This window comes from Aspergillus pseudoviridinutans (assembly GCF_018340605.1).
Source record: "Aspergillus pseudoviridinutans IFM 55266 DNA, scaffold_9, whole genome shotgun sequence".
Classification (NCBI taxonomy): domain Eukaryota; kingdom Fungi; phylum Ascomycota; class Eurotiomycetes; order Eurotiales; family Aspergillaceae; genus Aspergillus; species Aspergillus pseudoviridinutans.
This window is the reverse complement of record NW_025091289.1, coordinates 1,573,030-1,588,965: the sequence shown is the minus strand read 5'-3', so window position 1 is coordinate 1,588,965 and position 15,936 is coordinate 1,573,030. Positions and strand designations below refer to the sequence as shown.

The 15,936-nt window shown below is 46.1% G+C and overlaps 4 protein-coding genes across 4 annotated transcripts; 1 reads left to right on the top strand and 3 right to left on the bottom strand.

The window, feature by feature from the left end:
• Nucleotides 1-689: 689 nt before the first annotated feature.
• Asppvi_011384 (uncharacterized protein) lies at nt 690-1,697 on the bottom strand (the record flags this gene model as incomplete). Its single annotated transcript, XM_043307213.1, has 1 exon — nt 690-1,697. The coding sequence occupies one exon, from the start codon at nt 1,695-1,697 to the stop codon at nt 690-692; it is 1,008 nt and encodes a 335-aa protein (XP_043163148.1).
• Nucleotides 1,698-3,073: 1,376 nt separating this feature from the next.
• Nucleotides 3,074-4,753, top strand: Asppvi_011383 (uncharacterized protein; the record flags this gene model as incomplete). Its single annotated transcript, XM_043307212.1, has 4 exons — nt 3,074-3,166; nt 3,258-4,451; nt 4,519-4,588; nt 4,641-4,753. The coding sequence occupies 4 exons, from the start codon at nt 3,074-3,076 to the stop codon at nt 4,751-4,753; spliced, it is 1,470 nt and encodes a 489-aa protein (XP_043163147.1).
• Nucleotides 4,754-5,041: 288 nt separating this feature from the next.
• Nucleotides 5,042-11,537, bottom strand: Asppvi_011382 (uncharacterized protein; the record flags this gene model as incomplete). The annotated part of the gene is made up of 5 exons (XM_043307211.1): nt 5,042-5,983; nt 10,344-10,611; nt 10,661-10,915; nt 11,027-11,417; nt 11,501-11,537. 5 exons carry the CDS (start codon nt 11,535-11,537, stop codon nt 5,042-5,044), a joined length of 1,893 nt encoding a protein of 630 aa, XP_043163146.1.
• A 1,151-nt stretch (nt 11,538-12,688) lies between these two features.
• Asppvi_011381 (FPP/GGPP synthase family protein) lies at nt 12,689-14,119 on the bottom strand (the record flags this gene model as incomplete). The annotated part of the gene is made up of 2 exons (XM_043307210.1): nt 12,689-13,863; nt 13,930-14,119. 2 exons carry the CDS (start codon nt 14,117-14,119, stop codon nt 12,689-12,691), a joined length of 1,365 nt encoding a protein of 454 aa, XP_043163145.1.
• Between the last annotated feature and the right edge of the window lie 1,817 nt (nt 14,120-15,936).

Sequence of the window (15,936 nt, the reverse complement as noted above, 5' to 3'; positions counted from 1 at the left end):
CCGCGCTCATTTTCTTTGTGGTAATTATATCTTCAGAAAAGTATCGCATTGAGAAATATTGCACGGTTAATTATCAATCTTATGAGTATTTCCAACAGAGTATGGGATCAGCTATGTGGCTTTAACCGTACGCTCCGAGCTGAAACCCACACATACAAGTGTTCTCCGACCTAATCCTTGCCCACCTCGTAATAGTTCAGTGGCTCATCTCCCTTTGATAAGAATACGAGCGATGTATCCACGACGATAGGCGTAAAGAAGGAGTCATTATAAGAATCCCTAGAATTTGGCAGTTAACACTGTTGCGAATCGAGGCTCGACCGCTCGATCAAGTAGACAATAGGGCTTCGCATACGGAAGATATTCCGTATGGAATCAGATTGATTTCTAATCAATCTGATATTCATCTTATATACCAACCCTTATGTTTTCACATATGAATAAATTTAATCAATCTTCCTCTGAATTACAACGAATACGAGAACTTGTCATGGTCTAAAGTCAAGATAGTTCAGCAGTAGTGCAAGAAATAGAGTGAATCGAACTTTATCAAATGTGCGATTCATTCCTGCTATGCTTGACTATCTAGCCTAACATATTCGACAGACAGCAGTAACTGACAAAATTCAGTGAGGTAGAAACAGTGATCTAGTAACCTCATCATTCCTACTATTTCTGTCCAGCGTAGCCTACTGATCATCAGTCAGCCCCACCATATTTAAGGAGTCTTTCCAGAGCCGAGCCTCTTTCTCGGCATCATACGCATGCCCTGCAAACCCGACACCTGCAATCTCATGATTGTCATTTCCCCGTGTTGTCTTCCCGCACTCAGCAAGATATTCTCCACCCTTCTTCTCCCATTCTTGGCCAATCGCAGCCCACACCGTCGTTGCAGCCCCCTGCTCTGGCGACTTCATCGTTTTATACAGCTTTTCGTCTTTTTTGAGCGCTTCCACCATTGCAGGGTCCATATGCTGCATAAGTGCCGTTGAAATCATGCCAGGATGGACGCTGGTAGCGTGGAGTCCTCGCGAGCCGTAGCGCCGCTCGATCTCGTTGGCCATATAGATATTGGCGGTCTTTGATTGTCCGTATGAAACCCAGTCGTTATATTCAGTCTTCTCAAAATTGTAGTTGCCTGATTCATTGATCGAGGCTACATGATGGGCAGAAGAAGAGACGTTGACGACTCGAGACGAGAATTCAGGGCTAGCGCTGGCAAGGAGAGCTGGCTTCAAGAGCTCAAAGAGTAGGAAATGGGCGAGGTGGTTGACTCCAAACTGCATTTCAAAGCCGTCTTTGGTGTACTCCAACTTGGGCAGGGCCATGATGCCGGCGTTATTGACTAGGATGTTGACTTGACCGTTCGACTTCTGGAGAATGGTTTTCGCGGCAGCACGGACGCTGCTCAAGGAAGTATTGTCCATCTCGACAAGTCCAACACGATCTCGTTCGAGGATTCCGTCCAGAGCAGACTTGGCCTTATCCAGATCTCGTGCTGTCAGGAATAGCCTTGCTCCAGTTAAAGAGAGAGCGCGAGCGGTCTCAATCCCTATTCCAGACGAAGTGCCTGTGATGACGATCACCTTCCCGACTAGCTTGCCCTCTACTGCTTCATCCTTGATAATCTGGAGAGCTGTTGGACGAGCATCACCAGGGCCAGCAGGGTTTAAATGAGCTTCTGCGTAGCGGGACATCGTGGCTAAATAGAAAACTTTGGCAGTTTGAAACTGGGCAATGATTTGAATGGAAATGGCTTTGATGAGTTTAGGATTCAGCTTTTAGGAGCATCAGTGAACTATTTATCTTTTTTTGGCTTCAAACTCTAGCGCTATGTTCACAGAATCTTGCTGTGCATTTCAAAGCACTCGAGTTTGTATTTCAAAGCACCGGACTGCTGGAGATTATCTTGGAGAGGTGTAGTTTCCTTCACCTTTCTATTATCAGACCCACGACCTAGTGTGATGACCTTTTTGCCGTTTCCGGCCTAGCCTTCCGAGCTAAATACACCCTGCCTGCCCCCCCGGAGTTGTAGACGCCACAGGGTTGATGACACTTTCTCCTCTTTCGGCCTAGTGGCAAAATCTAGACAACTGAGACACAAAAGGCGAAATGCATCTTATATGATGAGGAAGCCTGATTGTTCTGTAATGCAGAAAGCCAAGGGGTGCTTTTACCCATTTGACGCCTCCTCTCCGGGCTTTGAACATAACAAATGAGTTTACTAATCACAGCCGATGCTCTCCTTTTGATTAATGATCAGGTTGATGTTGAGCCGATTCCCCGCTTGGAAAAAGAATACCGGTAAAATGGGTCTATATTTTATTTATTTGCAGGGTGTATGTTTCAAGCTCCGCCATATGACGTTAACAATAAGGTAGATTTCGTTGTTCAAAACTTTCCTTCTCTGTCTTCTCTGCATTCAACCCTGCGAACAAGATAGGCAAGGACCCAGACTGTGCTGCAAGGCGGAAGACGTTTTCTCCCCGCACCTTTGACTGTTGACGCTGGGAAACTATGTAGAGACAGACTGATTAGTTTTGAGCGATCTGATGGGTGGAAACCGAAGGGTATGAAGGCAGCACCACAGCTCCAGCACTTTTCGCTTCTCTCTCCTCTCCCGTCTCAGACTCTCAGTATTCGTCGCGGAACGCACTCTTTCCCCCAAAGTCTAGACTCTTGTCGCAGACTGTATCAGGTTGTAACTTGTTAAGCCTTGTGTGGATCCGGAATCCGGTAAACCATGATTATGAATGCGGACCCGAGAGGCGGGGGTTCGTGTTGGGATTCTCCCTTTCCCTTCAGGTTTAGTACCTGATGTCCCCAATGAAACCGTGGCGTACATTATAATGTGGGCGATATGTTGCGGTGAACTTAATATCAACCCTTTGTTATGCCATTTTTTACTTCTACTTGCTATCGTCTGCCGTACCCACGGCCGAAACGGACTTAGTGCAGGAGCTGGTCGGTTATTACAAATCGCGCTCGCCATCAACTTAGTTAACTCTCACGACAGCGACGATAATGTCGTCACCATCACTGCGAAGAGTACTAGCATCCGCCTCGAGCAAAAATGCAGCGATCCAGGAGAAATACCATGATCAGTGCAAATCCTTCGTCTACGGAACGAACATCGAAGCGTACTGCTAAGGTTCCCGTTTCTGAGGTAAGTTTGAGAGGACTCAGACATGTCTACTCGTGGCCGGCCGGATTCTGAGAGATTATAGCACCGTAGGCTACAATTACGACTGGCACAGCGAGCCTATCGCTACCGCAAGGACACAGCAACCTTGTCTTTCCAGCATCGACTAGAGCATCTGCAGACACAGATTCAGAACCTACATCGGACGTTCCAAGCATACAACCATCAAATAGAAAGGTCCGGTTTATTATCTTTTGATCCGGCTCTCGAACGGAAGCTGCAACAATTACGCACGCAGTTTCTTGCAATTTCTGCTGCTGCAAATTCAAGTAACGAGGGCAGCAGTGCAATTCAATTGAATGAAACCGCATCAACTAAGACTCAAGCGAGGAAACAGCGGAAGCACTCGCAGCAGTTAGGAGATGATCTTGAGTCGGCCACATCAAGACCAGTCAATGGTGGTCTCCATCTAGCTCGTCCGATCCCCTCGTTTAACAGTGCCGACCGCCAAGAAAACAATCCACGAGGTAAAACATCAGCCCAAAGTTATTCGTCCTTATCAACACCTACCCTGCATATTGTCAACCGTTTAGAATCAGTGCCATGCGCTGTAGATAACAGTGCTTTCCTTGATATTCTGTGCCGCTCACATCTTCTATCTTCTTCCACTGCCCCGTTCCGCGAGACCACTTTTGAACGCCGGTTGCATCGAGCCTGTCTGAAAAACGGATATAACTTGTTGGTAGATCCGACCTCCGATCCAGAAAATGTGAGCCGGGTGTTCAGGCTCCCATTGACTCTGTCCACCCGGGATTCCATAGTCCAACAGGTGAAAGGACTTCTGGAAGGTGGCTTAGATGAAGCCCTAGAGTTGTGGAATATGCCTTTTTTCATGCTAGGGGGCGCGGGGACTCACTATCCTCGAAGGGATCACACAGGAAAACCTATCCTTCCTCCGAATGCCTTGCCGATGAGCAAACTCATTGATGCTTTTGTACATCAAAGATCAGAGCCACAAACCTTCCAGAGCGACCATGACCTTCTGGAAGACCTTGACCTCAATGGTGTGTGGCTTGATTCACATGACGTGGAAGGCTATCTCAAGGAGAAAGGTATCTTCTTGAGTGCGGATACTCCATTTTGCAGTGTTCCCGCACATGCATCCTCAATAGAATTCCGGCCTTCCGACATTACAGGTGCCAATGCTCAACACGTCATGGGCATGGACGAATCAGCCCTGGGATATATGCATCCTCATAATGCGGATGTTATGGAAACACAGTCGAGAGGATGGGGACCAGACATACAGGTACTTTTCCGTTTTACCACCATTCATCAACGTATGATTGACTGACTAATGTCGAAAACCGGCGCAGGATGTAGATCTTCGAAATTATACCGATCCAAGCAATTCTTGGGTCCTGGATGTGGGACTATTCGTTGACCGTACGCACTTAGTGAACCTAAATTGGTTGCTATTACCCTCTGACAGGAACAGATCTCATTCAGTCCGGCATTTGCCTCGGTCGCTGCCCTGCGTTTCGCCGAGAAGACGTCGAGCATACATTCCGCCTCGCATTGAGTAGGAACTTCTTGGACTCTTCGATGTGATGTGTTCATGTTCACAGAAATAAGCCTGTGCCGGCAGGATGTGCGCATATCAAGCTTGCTGTATACCTACAGTCTCCGGCTAGTCGGTGCTGACGGCTAATTCGGACCATTTATCTGTCACTATAAAATACTATTTGTTCTCAATGCTTGCCACGTGGAACCTGGCGATACTTGGAATGGTGTTCATTATCTGTGACAGTTTGACGTTAGTTTATGGAACTTATGATACCAAACACGACTTGCGATGGCAAATGTGCTAACTGATAAACAACGTTGCGAAAGTATCTATCATTCGAAAATGGAGTCCCTATCATCGGGATGCACATGAGTCTTCGTTACCGCTCTACCATCACGGTAGTCGTCCAGCAGGTTGTTGACTTTCATCGCATCAAGTCCGTTAATAACTTCAAAGTCTAACGGCTTCAGCTCGCCATTTTCGATCCAACCTGGCAACTCCCTCCAGAACTTGGCAGCCAGCTCTTGGTGCAGGTCACTAACTCCGAGAACTTGGTTTTTCTTGAAACCAGCGGTCTTTGTAGCTGCAATTACAGGATCAGCCTCTCCACGCACCAATGTTGCCAAAGACCCTTTCTTCGTAGTCGACAGAAGCGAGAGCGCCAGTCGGTGGCTGACACCACCTGAAGAAGCACCGTTGACCGTGTCAAAGGCGTACAACAATTCATCGCCAACCATCGCACGGATCTGATCTTCCACATCCGCTGCCTCCCGATCTATGATATGAGTAGCACCAAAGTCACGGAGTGATTGGCCCCCATCGCTGCGGATCTTGGCTGTTGTAATAATCTTTCCAAAGCCTGCGAGACGAGCGAACTGAAGGGCAAATTTCCCACTATTTGAGCCACCTCCAATTATGACAATCGCTTCATTCACGTAGTCCAAATCGTGGCCTAGGAACTTTGGTGCTAAATCCAATCCCGACGAACTGAATAGGGCGATAAAACTCGCAATGGCATTGACGGGGAATGTCGCTGCCTGGTCAAAGCTAATATGGTGTGGTATGGGAGCAGCAAAGTTCGCGTCGAGGATGCAGAACTGCTGCAAGCCAGCTTGGTCAGGACCACCCGACAGGATATTAGACTGCCCAACGATGCGATCTCCAATGGAGAACTTTTGGACGTCTGGTCCTATCTTCTCGACAATACCGCTGATGTCATTTGCTAGGATCGCATGAGGCAAGTACTTCTCCACAAGTACACCTCGATCTCGACCCTACAAGGGATTAGAATTCGACCAAAAGGTCAATTGTTCGACAGGTCTTCTCCACGATACCTTTTGGTCATGAGGATTAACTATGGGCTGTTAGCTTTTCTTTCATACAAGTAAATGCATCAACGGATCATACTTCCGGCTGCGATGATCCTCACAAGAACTTGATTCCCATTTGGCTCAGGGATAGGTCGCCTGCCTAGTACCAGTGGCTTTTGGACCTCTTTGAGGATCAATGCTTGCTGCGTATCCATTTCGTATAAAATCTCGGTTGTCCCTGGGTTGTAGAAGAGAATTGAAAATATAAAGGAAAGTAGACAGAGGATAAACAGACAGCCCATTGATCTGAGGCGAACAACCACACGTAACTGAGTCACCCTATATTTAAGGAAACCATTAATCAGCCGAAAATGTGCGTATTTCTAATCAGACCTCTGACCTCGGCCAAGAACCGATATGATCACTCATCTTCGTAGGGGAACCTTACTCCGCGAACTATGGTAGCTACTTTGACTAGTCAAGGTCTAACAGGATCAGCCACTAATTGGGACAGGTCCAATACTGAGGTTTCTAGAAAAAGACTGATTGGCGAGACGTCCAACTCCTAGCCTCGGCTGATCTGCTCATCGCTCATCGATAAATCTCGCTGAGTCGGTCCCTTCCACTTTGGGACTCTCTCCGATATGACCACTATGTCCGATCGGGCAAAACGAACATGAAATGGAAAGTTGCTTGAGAAAGCCAGAGTCTTCCGTCGCTTATTCATGGCTTCAGTTTCTAATCATCACTTATCAGCCTGTGGATTCATCAGCTTTCCATACTGGGCTGGATTCGTGCCAATTTTCGAAGCTGTGAGACAGCTAATCGAACGGTATAAGAAGTTGCTCCATGGCGCGCGTGGGCGTGGAATTGAAGAGCATAGAAGGCATTGATTGCCATAATCTGCACGTCACCTATGATCGAGTTCTGCTTCCAACTACTGGCTGCAAGCTGCATGCATATCTTTGCGCATGCAGCCCCTCCGGCGAACGATCCATTCGATCTAAGCCCTTTTCATATTGAATTATCAGCTAGAGTACCTCGGATGCTCGATCAGATCCAAACACTCGGCTTCCTGAACGGTTTTCTTTTTCTGGCGTTGACTTTTCCTTCGGGATGGACCTTGATGTCCCGAGAGCGTTGAGAAGAGAATGGGTGACGGATTTCAACTGGGAAACAGAACAAGATTCGATGAATCCGGTTAGTACTAACGCGTATAAGAGAAGATAGAAGATGCCGGCGGTGACCCCAGCGCTCATGATTCGGAATCTTGGCTCATCTACTATGTTGTCTGCCCTACGTGTTGGTGATTTGTCTTGCGGTAAGTTGCCATCATTGCAACATAATCAACCATTCGGTATTGCGGCAGACCCAGAACAGACATGACAAGGCCCGGCAACGTCTTGAAGATATCTACTCTATAGCGAAATCACTGTTTGTCCTTATTGCTGTCTTGACATCACTCACTGGTCTGGCATCTGGCATCATTGGATCACAAGGAAATATGTCCTCGTCTTGAAAACTGGTGGTAGAGCAATGCGCCATCCCAAAAATTCCAGTCCAGCTCAAATGAGCTTGTCCACAAGCTTGACCATGAAAGAGAGAGATGGCCTTCTCCATGTACAACGTAAATTACTTATTCCGAGTCAAAGGGGATATATTGGTCGTACCCGGTCCGCAGATTTGGGTGCCTTATCGTATTATTTGATAGGGGCATGTGTGCTGCCAAAGCTTGTGATGATGGATTATTCTTCTCCGCTGGAGGCACTCCAGATAAGTGGGTTGGACAAGACAAGTTTCTGAAATAGACACGTACCTGATACTACGTATGTGCTCAACGTGAAAAGGATCGAAGTCGGGGTACTGCGAGAGAAGTTGGGAGGATTTACTCAAAAATTTGGGGAGAGGATGGATGAGAATTGGAGAAGGGACCAAGATAAAGCGAAAAATGAAGCACCTGTGGGAACAAAGAGCGGATAGTTAGCTTCCAAATGGCCGAAGCAAACCTCCGACTACACTATAGATTCGAATGGATGGTCGCTTTCTGATCCATGGCGGGAGTTATTGTGGTGAAGCAAAGGATCTATTCAGAATGTCATCAATGATTGTTGTATCTGGAAATCAGAAGTCCAGAACACCTGCCGGTTTGGTAGATTCTACATTTTAACTTATTTTTCCCGGGCCTTCTGTAAAAGGTGGAGGACTCCATTGAAGATTTAGTGCATTTTTGTGCCTTCTAGGTATGACACAAGGCGCATGAACTTCCGACCTAGAGTATAGAGAAATCAATAAAGTTGGTTCAACGGCCTTTGCTGTACACTTATGGAGTTATTTGGAAGAAAAACAAAATTAATGACGAAAGCTCTTAGTAGAATCAGTTGTAAGACGCCATCTTCCAAAGCCCTGCTAAACATGAGCTGTCTCTAGAAACACAGTCGCCTGGAGTTTAGTCGTTGATGGAGGTATGGCAATCGTCTGATGATACGCTTTACCTGACCTAAGTATCTTATTTCTAAATCTCGATTAAGGGCCTTAAATGCCTATTCTACGGCTGGAAACAGATCTGTTAAATAATATGTCTTATCTTTCTGTGATTGCTAATCGGGATTGCATAGACCCTATTACCCGGCTCTAGAAGTATCGCTAATACTGCTAAGTATCCCCTCTATACGGTCTTTCTGCTCTATTATCTTGCAGTCTATGGTGCAAAGCTAGGAGACAAGAGCACGTATTAAATATACCGCGACTGGTGTATTTCGTCGGCAGTTGGTATCTGGGGACCTGTTCTCAGCAGAGCTCTTGTCTCAAGTACGTGCCCTAGGACGCAGGCAGGCGATCCTCTTAACAGCATGTGTTTAGGCCGTATTTACAGGCGTGTTTATACGGTATCAGTCACAACTGAGCCGCTAAATCTTGCGTTTTCTAGCATGGTGAACTTTTGGCTGAATGCGCTTTACAGGATTATCTACGGGTTGAAGACAACTCCCGCATATACAGTTAGGATTATCTACGTAATAGAGTTCCAGGCACACCCCCGAGGTCATGCCGGATGCATACCCCAGGACTTCAGAGAGAGAGCGCGAGCTAGTAGCGGGTATCAGTTTCTTACGGGGCTTGGTTGGCTATCGTTGCCCGATGGTTCTGCCTGGCGTGGCCGCCCTCAACTAGTTGACTGACATTTGCCGAGACATCAAATATCCATCCAACCCTACTATATCGTTTCCAGTCGATGCCTTTTCCGCCTCGGCTATCACTGTCACGCAGACGTTGGAGTATATTTCAACGCTCACCGCAACCATCAAGAACAGACTTGAGATCTCATTAAGTCTTAGAGTGTACTCCGCCTTCCCGTCAATCTCGGTAAGCGACGATTTATGGTTATTTACAAACCCTCCCGAAGCTGTCAAAAGACATCAACGTGCAAGAAAGTGCTTCAATTACTTTCCGTGTTCATGCGTCACTTATTTATCATGTACGTTAATTGGGGTCAAATGATTATTCGCTCGCTTTCGGAGGCGTATTACTCGAGAACGCGAATCCAGCTAAAGTAGACGTAACGCCGAAAATTTGAGCAGAAATCATAGCTTAAGTATGGTGGTATAGAGAAGTCGTAATTTTAGGAAACCCAAACTAGCTCTAAGGATCCATATTGGTCTCCAGAATCTTGAATGCCGTTTAGAGATCGTTGGTGCAGAAGACTACTCACTGGCTGCGTTCTTTGTAACCAACAGGAAATAGAATACCTCTCCCCTATATCGCTAAATTTTTAGATTCTGTCTCTCTCGTTCAGTGCAATCGTTGGATCTTTTTATCGATCGTTTTTTCAATCTCTCAGCATTCTAGCGACTAATATCAGATTATACCATTCATAGGCTCCAGCACCGCCGGGCAGAGCGCCTTAAGCTTAGACGGGTATGCCGCTGACTCCTCTCCGGGCTTTGGGTGGCTGATATGACAATTCTATCTTCATATTATGTAGCTCCCACTGCAAACTGCTTCTCACACAATGTTCCCAGACAAGATTCTTGTCTGAAAGTTCCATGTGGAAGAGATATGAAAGCTTTGCAATGGTTAAACGAATGAACTGAAGGGCCAGGCGTCGCCCTGGACACGAGCTCGACCCAACGGAAAAGGGCCGAAAGGCTCGATCGTCGTCCGAGGTGCCTTGCTGCAACCACCTGGTTGGCTTGAACTGTTCTGGCTCTTTCCAATAGAGGGGCGACCTTTGTAGAGCGTAAAGATCCACTGATAATGCCACCTTTTGTCTTCCTTAGTGCTTGGCAGAGAAGAATTTTAGGATTTTGCAAACATGGTCACAACTTACATCAGGTGGAACATATACACCATCGATCACGGTGCCTGTTGACACCCGCTGCATGATTGTCCCAGTGATTGGAGGGAACAACCTCAAGCTCTCTTTGATGCAAGCATTCAAATATGGAAGCTTCTGGAGTTTTTCGTCTGTTATATCCTCGAACTTTGTAAAGTGTTGGTGAATCTCTTCGCGCAAGTGATGGAAATGGACTGGTTCGCGGAGAATCGAATAAACCACTGCATTTACGGCCATGGGCGTTGTCTCGTTTCCAACAGTACTTGGAAGAGTCAGTCTTTGAGCTCCCATGCAACAAATCGCCTACTCACGCTATCATGGTGAGGTTCGTGATTAGTCCCGATTTTGACAGGTTCATGGTTCCTGTTCCTAATGCTGCCAGGCGCCTATCGATACGTTGCCACGACACTTGGTCTCTTCTTCGCAAATCTTTCGCCGCATTTGATTCTGCGGTCTCAGTTGCATGATTGTTGCCCGTCTCTTCGTAGTGGCGGATATTAAAGAAGGGGTTGGCAAATCCGATGCGACTTCCCAGAACGGAAACGGAGTTCACCAGATGTTGGACCCTAGTCCGACCCAAAAAGAAGCAAAGACATTCCTCAAATATACATATCCAGGCAAACCACGGCCTGACGGATACTAATCGATCTTTTCGGTTTTAGGAATGGAAAACGAACAACTCCGGTGGTAGTAAGACATTACCTCTCATAGGCTTTGGTACATCTTGTCCAAATAAAAGGTTGGTCAAAATATCCCACTGGGCCTCCTCGACCCATGCCGAGAGATTCCAAGTGGTTGTAGTGCGCTCACTCGTGTCTAGTTTCTTTAGTAATCTGTGAAAGTGAACGTCGTGCAAATATTCCTGCTGGCCTTTGGTAAAAGAATCCAGAACCTCGTGGGAAGCAGCTTTGGCGCTTTTCTTCTTTTCCCAGTCGCAAAGAATCATTGACTCTGAATGGCTGAATGCGAGACCTTGATACGTGCCGCTTTTGGTAACACCCTTGCCTGTCCGAGCGGCATAGATCAAATCATGGGCAGTCAGACTAAGGAACGACAAGGCCTTGGGACCTATGCGAACAACCGGACCTTTTCGATGTATAAGGATTGCCTGTAATCATCATTGCATCCATGGGTGTTAACTTGGAGCTTACCACGGTTTCGATGTAACTCCTGGGTTCCATAATTCATGGTACCAGTATAGAATCGCGACAATATCCAAAACTAATCAATGAGACTCATTTGCTTTCTGATTCGAATGAAAACAGAATTTTGGTTCACCCACCGGTTGCAATGTGACTAGCCAAGGTCCGGGAATGTATGCTAACGGGTGGAAGTAGCATTTGCGTACAATATATCCCACAAGTAGTAATCCGAGTAGCTGCGGGGGACATCAGCTTGAATATTATACAGTAACACATAATATTGGGGACAATTATACTGACCAACACTAACCACATGTTGCTTAGGTGATTCTGACTGAATGACACTGAGCTTTTCAAAGTGAGCCGTCTAAGTGTGATGCACTGAGATAAGGAGGAAATTCGCAGAAATTCAGTTTGTTTGCTCAGCTAGGTGTGTCCCTATCTCCAAGACATTCCTGGAAATGTGGTCTTAAGTAGTAAGGCCGGACAGATAAGTTCAAAAAAAGGGGGGGGGAGATCCATGAAAGTAAGGATATTCAGATTACCTGTAAGCTGAATAATTTCTAAAAGAAATATGCCTAAAGAAAAAAATGCAAGGAGCTCCATGAAAGTAAGGATGTTTGGTTGATTCACCTGAGCAAGAATGCTAATCAATATATGGCAACATATGTGGTGTATACAAAATACATTATATGGAAAAAACTCTGAAAAAAAAAAGCCACAGGACTCCAACCCTGAGCGGAAACATGAAGTACAGTGAGTGTTTGACAGGGTTCATTGTGCAGATATATAGTGGCAGGAAAAACCACATACAGGTATATCCTGTAAATCCATATCGGATGGTTCTTGTAATGAGACAAGTTCATTGTATATAATCAATCCAACAGGTATGCCTATTATATCCTGTGTCATATGTGTCACTGGTCTTTGAGAAGCTACAAAGAAAGCAGGAAGCCTTCGAAAGTGACTTGATTAATTCTGCACTACAATCACGCGCTCTCAAAACATATAATAAAAATCAGCAAACCATTTAATGAAACGCTGCAGTAAAGGGTATAGTATGTACAACTTATGACATGGTACCCTATATGTCGGTGGCTAGTTTGGAATAAATTCTTCATAGGTTCTGATTTAATCCTCGTATGTTATCTTTTACCCAACATTACTGAATCGCTATAAGTGGACAAATACAATGATTCATGGTGTTGGGACCTTTCCCAGCAGCTCCACAATCCGGTGAAATGCCTGATTATGCTTCCCAGTGACTGTCTCAAGAACTGAAAGAGCATCCTTAGCATCACACTCAAGGCTTTTAAGCATCTTCCAGGTCCTTTCAATTGCGCCGGCTCTTTGAATCAGATCCAATAGCTCCATCTTGTGATCCAATGTAATCGGTCCATTCGCCTTATTGGCGAAAATATCCAGGATGAGCCTCCTGGCATCTTGATCCGTCTCACAGCAAAGAATAATGGGATATGAGAATTTTCCTTCCTCCAGATCTTCGCAGAACCCTTTCTTCTCAGCATACTCGGTATCCTGCAGGTTTTGATAATCGTCCCTGATTTGGTACCAGCGACCGAGGATTCGAGCTAGGCTTTCGATATGACAAAGATCCCAGGGGGCTGCAGACATATTATGCATAAGGCGAACAAGCATCGTGAACATAGCTCCAGTTTTTCCATCAACCATTGTCATATACTCAGCAATGGAGGGACAATGGGTGCGGAATTTCCAGTCGAGGTCCCAGCTCTGACCAATGGCCAGTTGTTCTAGACCATCGAGAAAGATGGACAATGCCTCTGGGGATTTCAACTTCCGAGTCTCTGATATAGCGTGCGTGACCAGATATGTGGCACTGTTGATGCACTGTGCGGAACCAAAGATGAGGTGGGCTGTATGATTTCCCCGTCGTAGTAATGATCCGTCCTGGATATCATCAAGTATCAGAGTCGCATTGTGAAGGTCGTCGATAGCTCGTTTAACTATACCGAGCTGTTCGTGAGAAAGCTGAAACCATTCATTGGACGCGTCAATCAATTTGGAGCGAACGTGCTTTGACGGCAGGGATTGGATATACCGAATCGGGGCTATCAGGGCTGAAGTGTTTGAAAAGATGCCCTTGCTCGTAATCGTCTCAGCTCCAGGGATCTTGTCCAGAATCGTGGTCTTATTCAGGTGCCTGGATGCTTTTGGCGGTCCACTGCCGCTAATGGGTGACGCCGTTGGAACAGCCTCAGCGAGTGCTTTTAGGGCAGCCATCTCAGTCACAGTCATTTCAGGCTCTCCCGATGCACCCCTCATCAGATTCGCTGGTGGCGTTGTGTCAAGGATCCGGTCACTAGTGTTTCTTGTATTATACTCCTCGCTCAGACCTAAGCTTCGGTTAGCTATTGCTTAACTCCATTTTTTACATGATAATCTACCGTCATGTATAATACCTATAGTTTCCGCTGACTTGATATGTCCGAGTTGCCCTGGTGCACATGCTGAAAGGGCTGAAACGATGGAATGACCAACGGCTAACTGAGTGTTCAGATTCGCTTGGATAATGGTATCATCATAGCCGGCGTCAACCCATTTGGTGGGAGTTGTGGGCGTGGTATCTTGATTGCGAATGCAAACCCGCATAGTTGTAGAAAAATTGGACAGTCGTGGGAGACCATGGTGCATATGCATATGGTACCAAAAAGGTCGTTGAACATAGCAATTTGTGGCTTTGGGAAATTGGTGCTGTTTAAAGCCACTGTTTATGCGTAAAATATTCCACTCCATGGTTGCCTCCGTGAATACATCAAGTAGCCTTTAGATTGGGTGTGAGGAGTTCATTTTATATATGCCACTCATAATGCCATTTCCCTCTCTCAGAGGCCCTTACCATATCCAAATAGTGGGGTCGATTACGGAGGAAAGGGGTTATCATGGTATCATCCAACCAGCAGATAATGCGAATGTGAAACAGTTACATGTATGTGTTTAATGCGCCAAAGCACGTACCTGCAGTCCTACCGATCATATACTTCGTGGACTTCTACCCTTGCAAGTAAGGAAGAAATGGAAAACACTTCCTCTCTCCTCTCTCCTACACCCATCAGCCTCATGTCAGTTCCTTGACGGGACTCGGGGACGACTCTTGTCAACTCTAATCCAGTGAGCCAACCTTGGGCGTCTTACTATCTATCTGGCGAGAAAGGTTACCGATTAGATAAAGGAAGTATACCCAGGGACACTAACACGTCTTTGCTGAGAAACCTGGTTTAAATTATTGCCCTTATTCTCGGCCTATGCTCAAGTTCTGATAAAGCGAGGCATTCCTGTCACCTGTATTATGCAACATTTGCCAGTTTGGATTGATCTATCGTTTGACCAAATGCTTGCACGATGGGGATGTTTTCAGCAAATGGATACTTTAAAAAATGACCCTGGGCCTGATCTCATTGCTAATTTGTAATTATATTTCAACTAGACATCTCCTCAGAAAAAAGCATTTCCTGCCATGAAGCCACCGATGACACTACCACCAACAAAAAGAAAGCCCCAGTTAAACCACCAGCCACAATCCTGTGTCCTATTTAGTTCAATTTTGATAATCATAGTAAATAGACCGAGAGCTGAGCCACCGCAACATAGGAAATAATATAGAAATCCCATGCCAGTGAGAATTCCCGTAATGGCCAGCAAGGCAGTCATTGTGCACGCCAGATAAGACATGAGCGATTTGGTTGAGTGTCTGTAATGCACGGCCATACTTTTGAGTCCGATATGCATATCATCACTCACATCTTGGTAGCCGTAGATAGTGTCATAGATGGCAGTCCAAGCTACATTGGCAGCGCAGATGCAAAGCGATGGGATTATGTTTTCCCTTGACAATGGATCAATATATAGTGACTGAGCGGCCATCGGAATAGTGGTGGAGAAGGCACAACCCAGGATAAGCTGTGGATAATTTGTGCATCTTTTGCCGAAGGGGTATAGCACTGATAAGGATATCCCGACAAATGCATAGGGAAGACATCTTGATGGTAGCGTGAAAGACAGTAATATGATGGTGGCCAGCTGGATCAGAGCGAACACATGGCCTTCAATCTTTGACACAGCACCTCTAGCAATTGGTCGAAGTTGACAACGCTTGGTCTGCCGGTCAAAATCTTGATCGATATTGTCGTTCCAGGTACAGCCGGCTCCGCGTGCCAGGACACCCAAAAGCATGAAAGTAATTGCCCGATTGAGTATTAAGGGAAGCGCTGGTTGAACGGACGCAATGGAAGTGGCATATACTAGGCCAAAGAGGCAAGGTAGGTAGAGGGCAAAAAAACCTGCTGGGCGATCGAGGCGCATCAGTTCCCCATACGGAACCCATGAGACTGGCAAGTAGGGCCAGATGCCATACGCAGGTGGTTGATATAGGAGAAGGTCTATAGCTTTGTTAGAAATTCGTTTTCTTT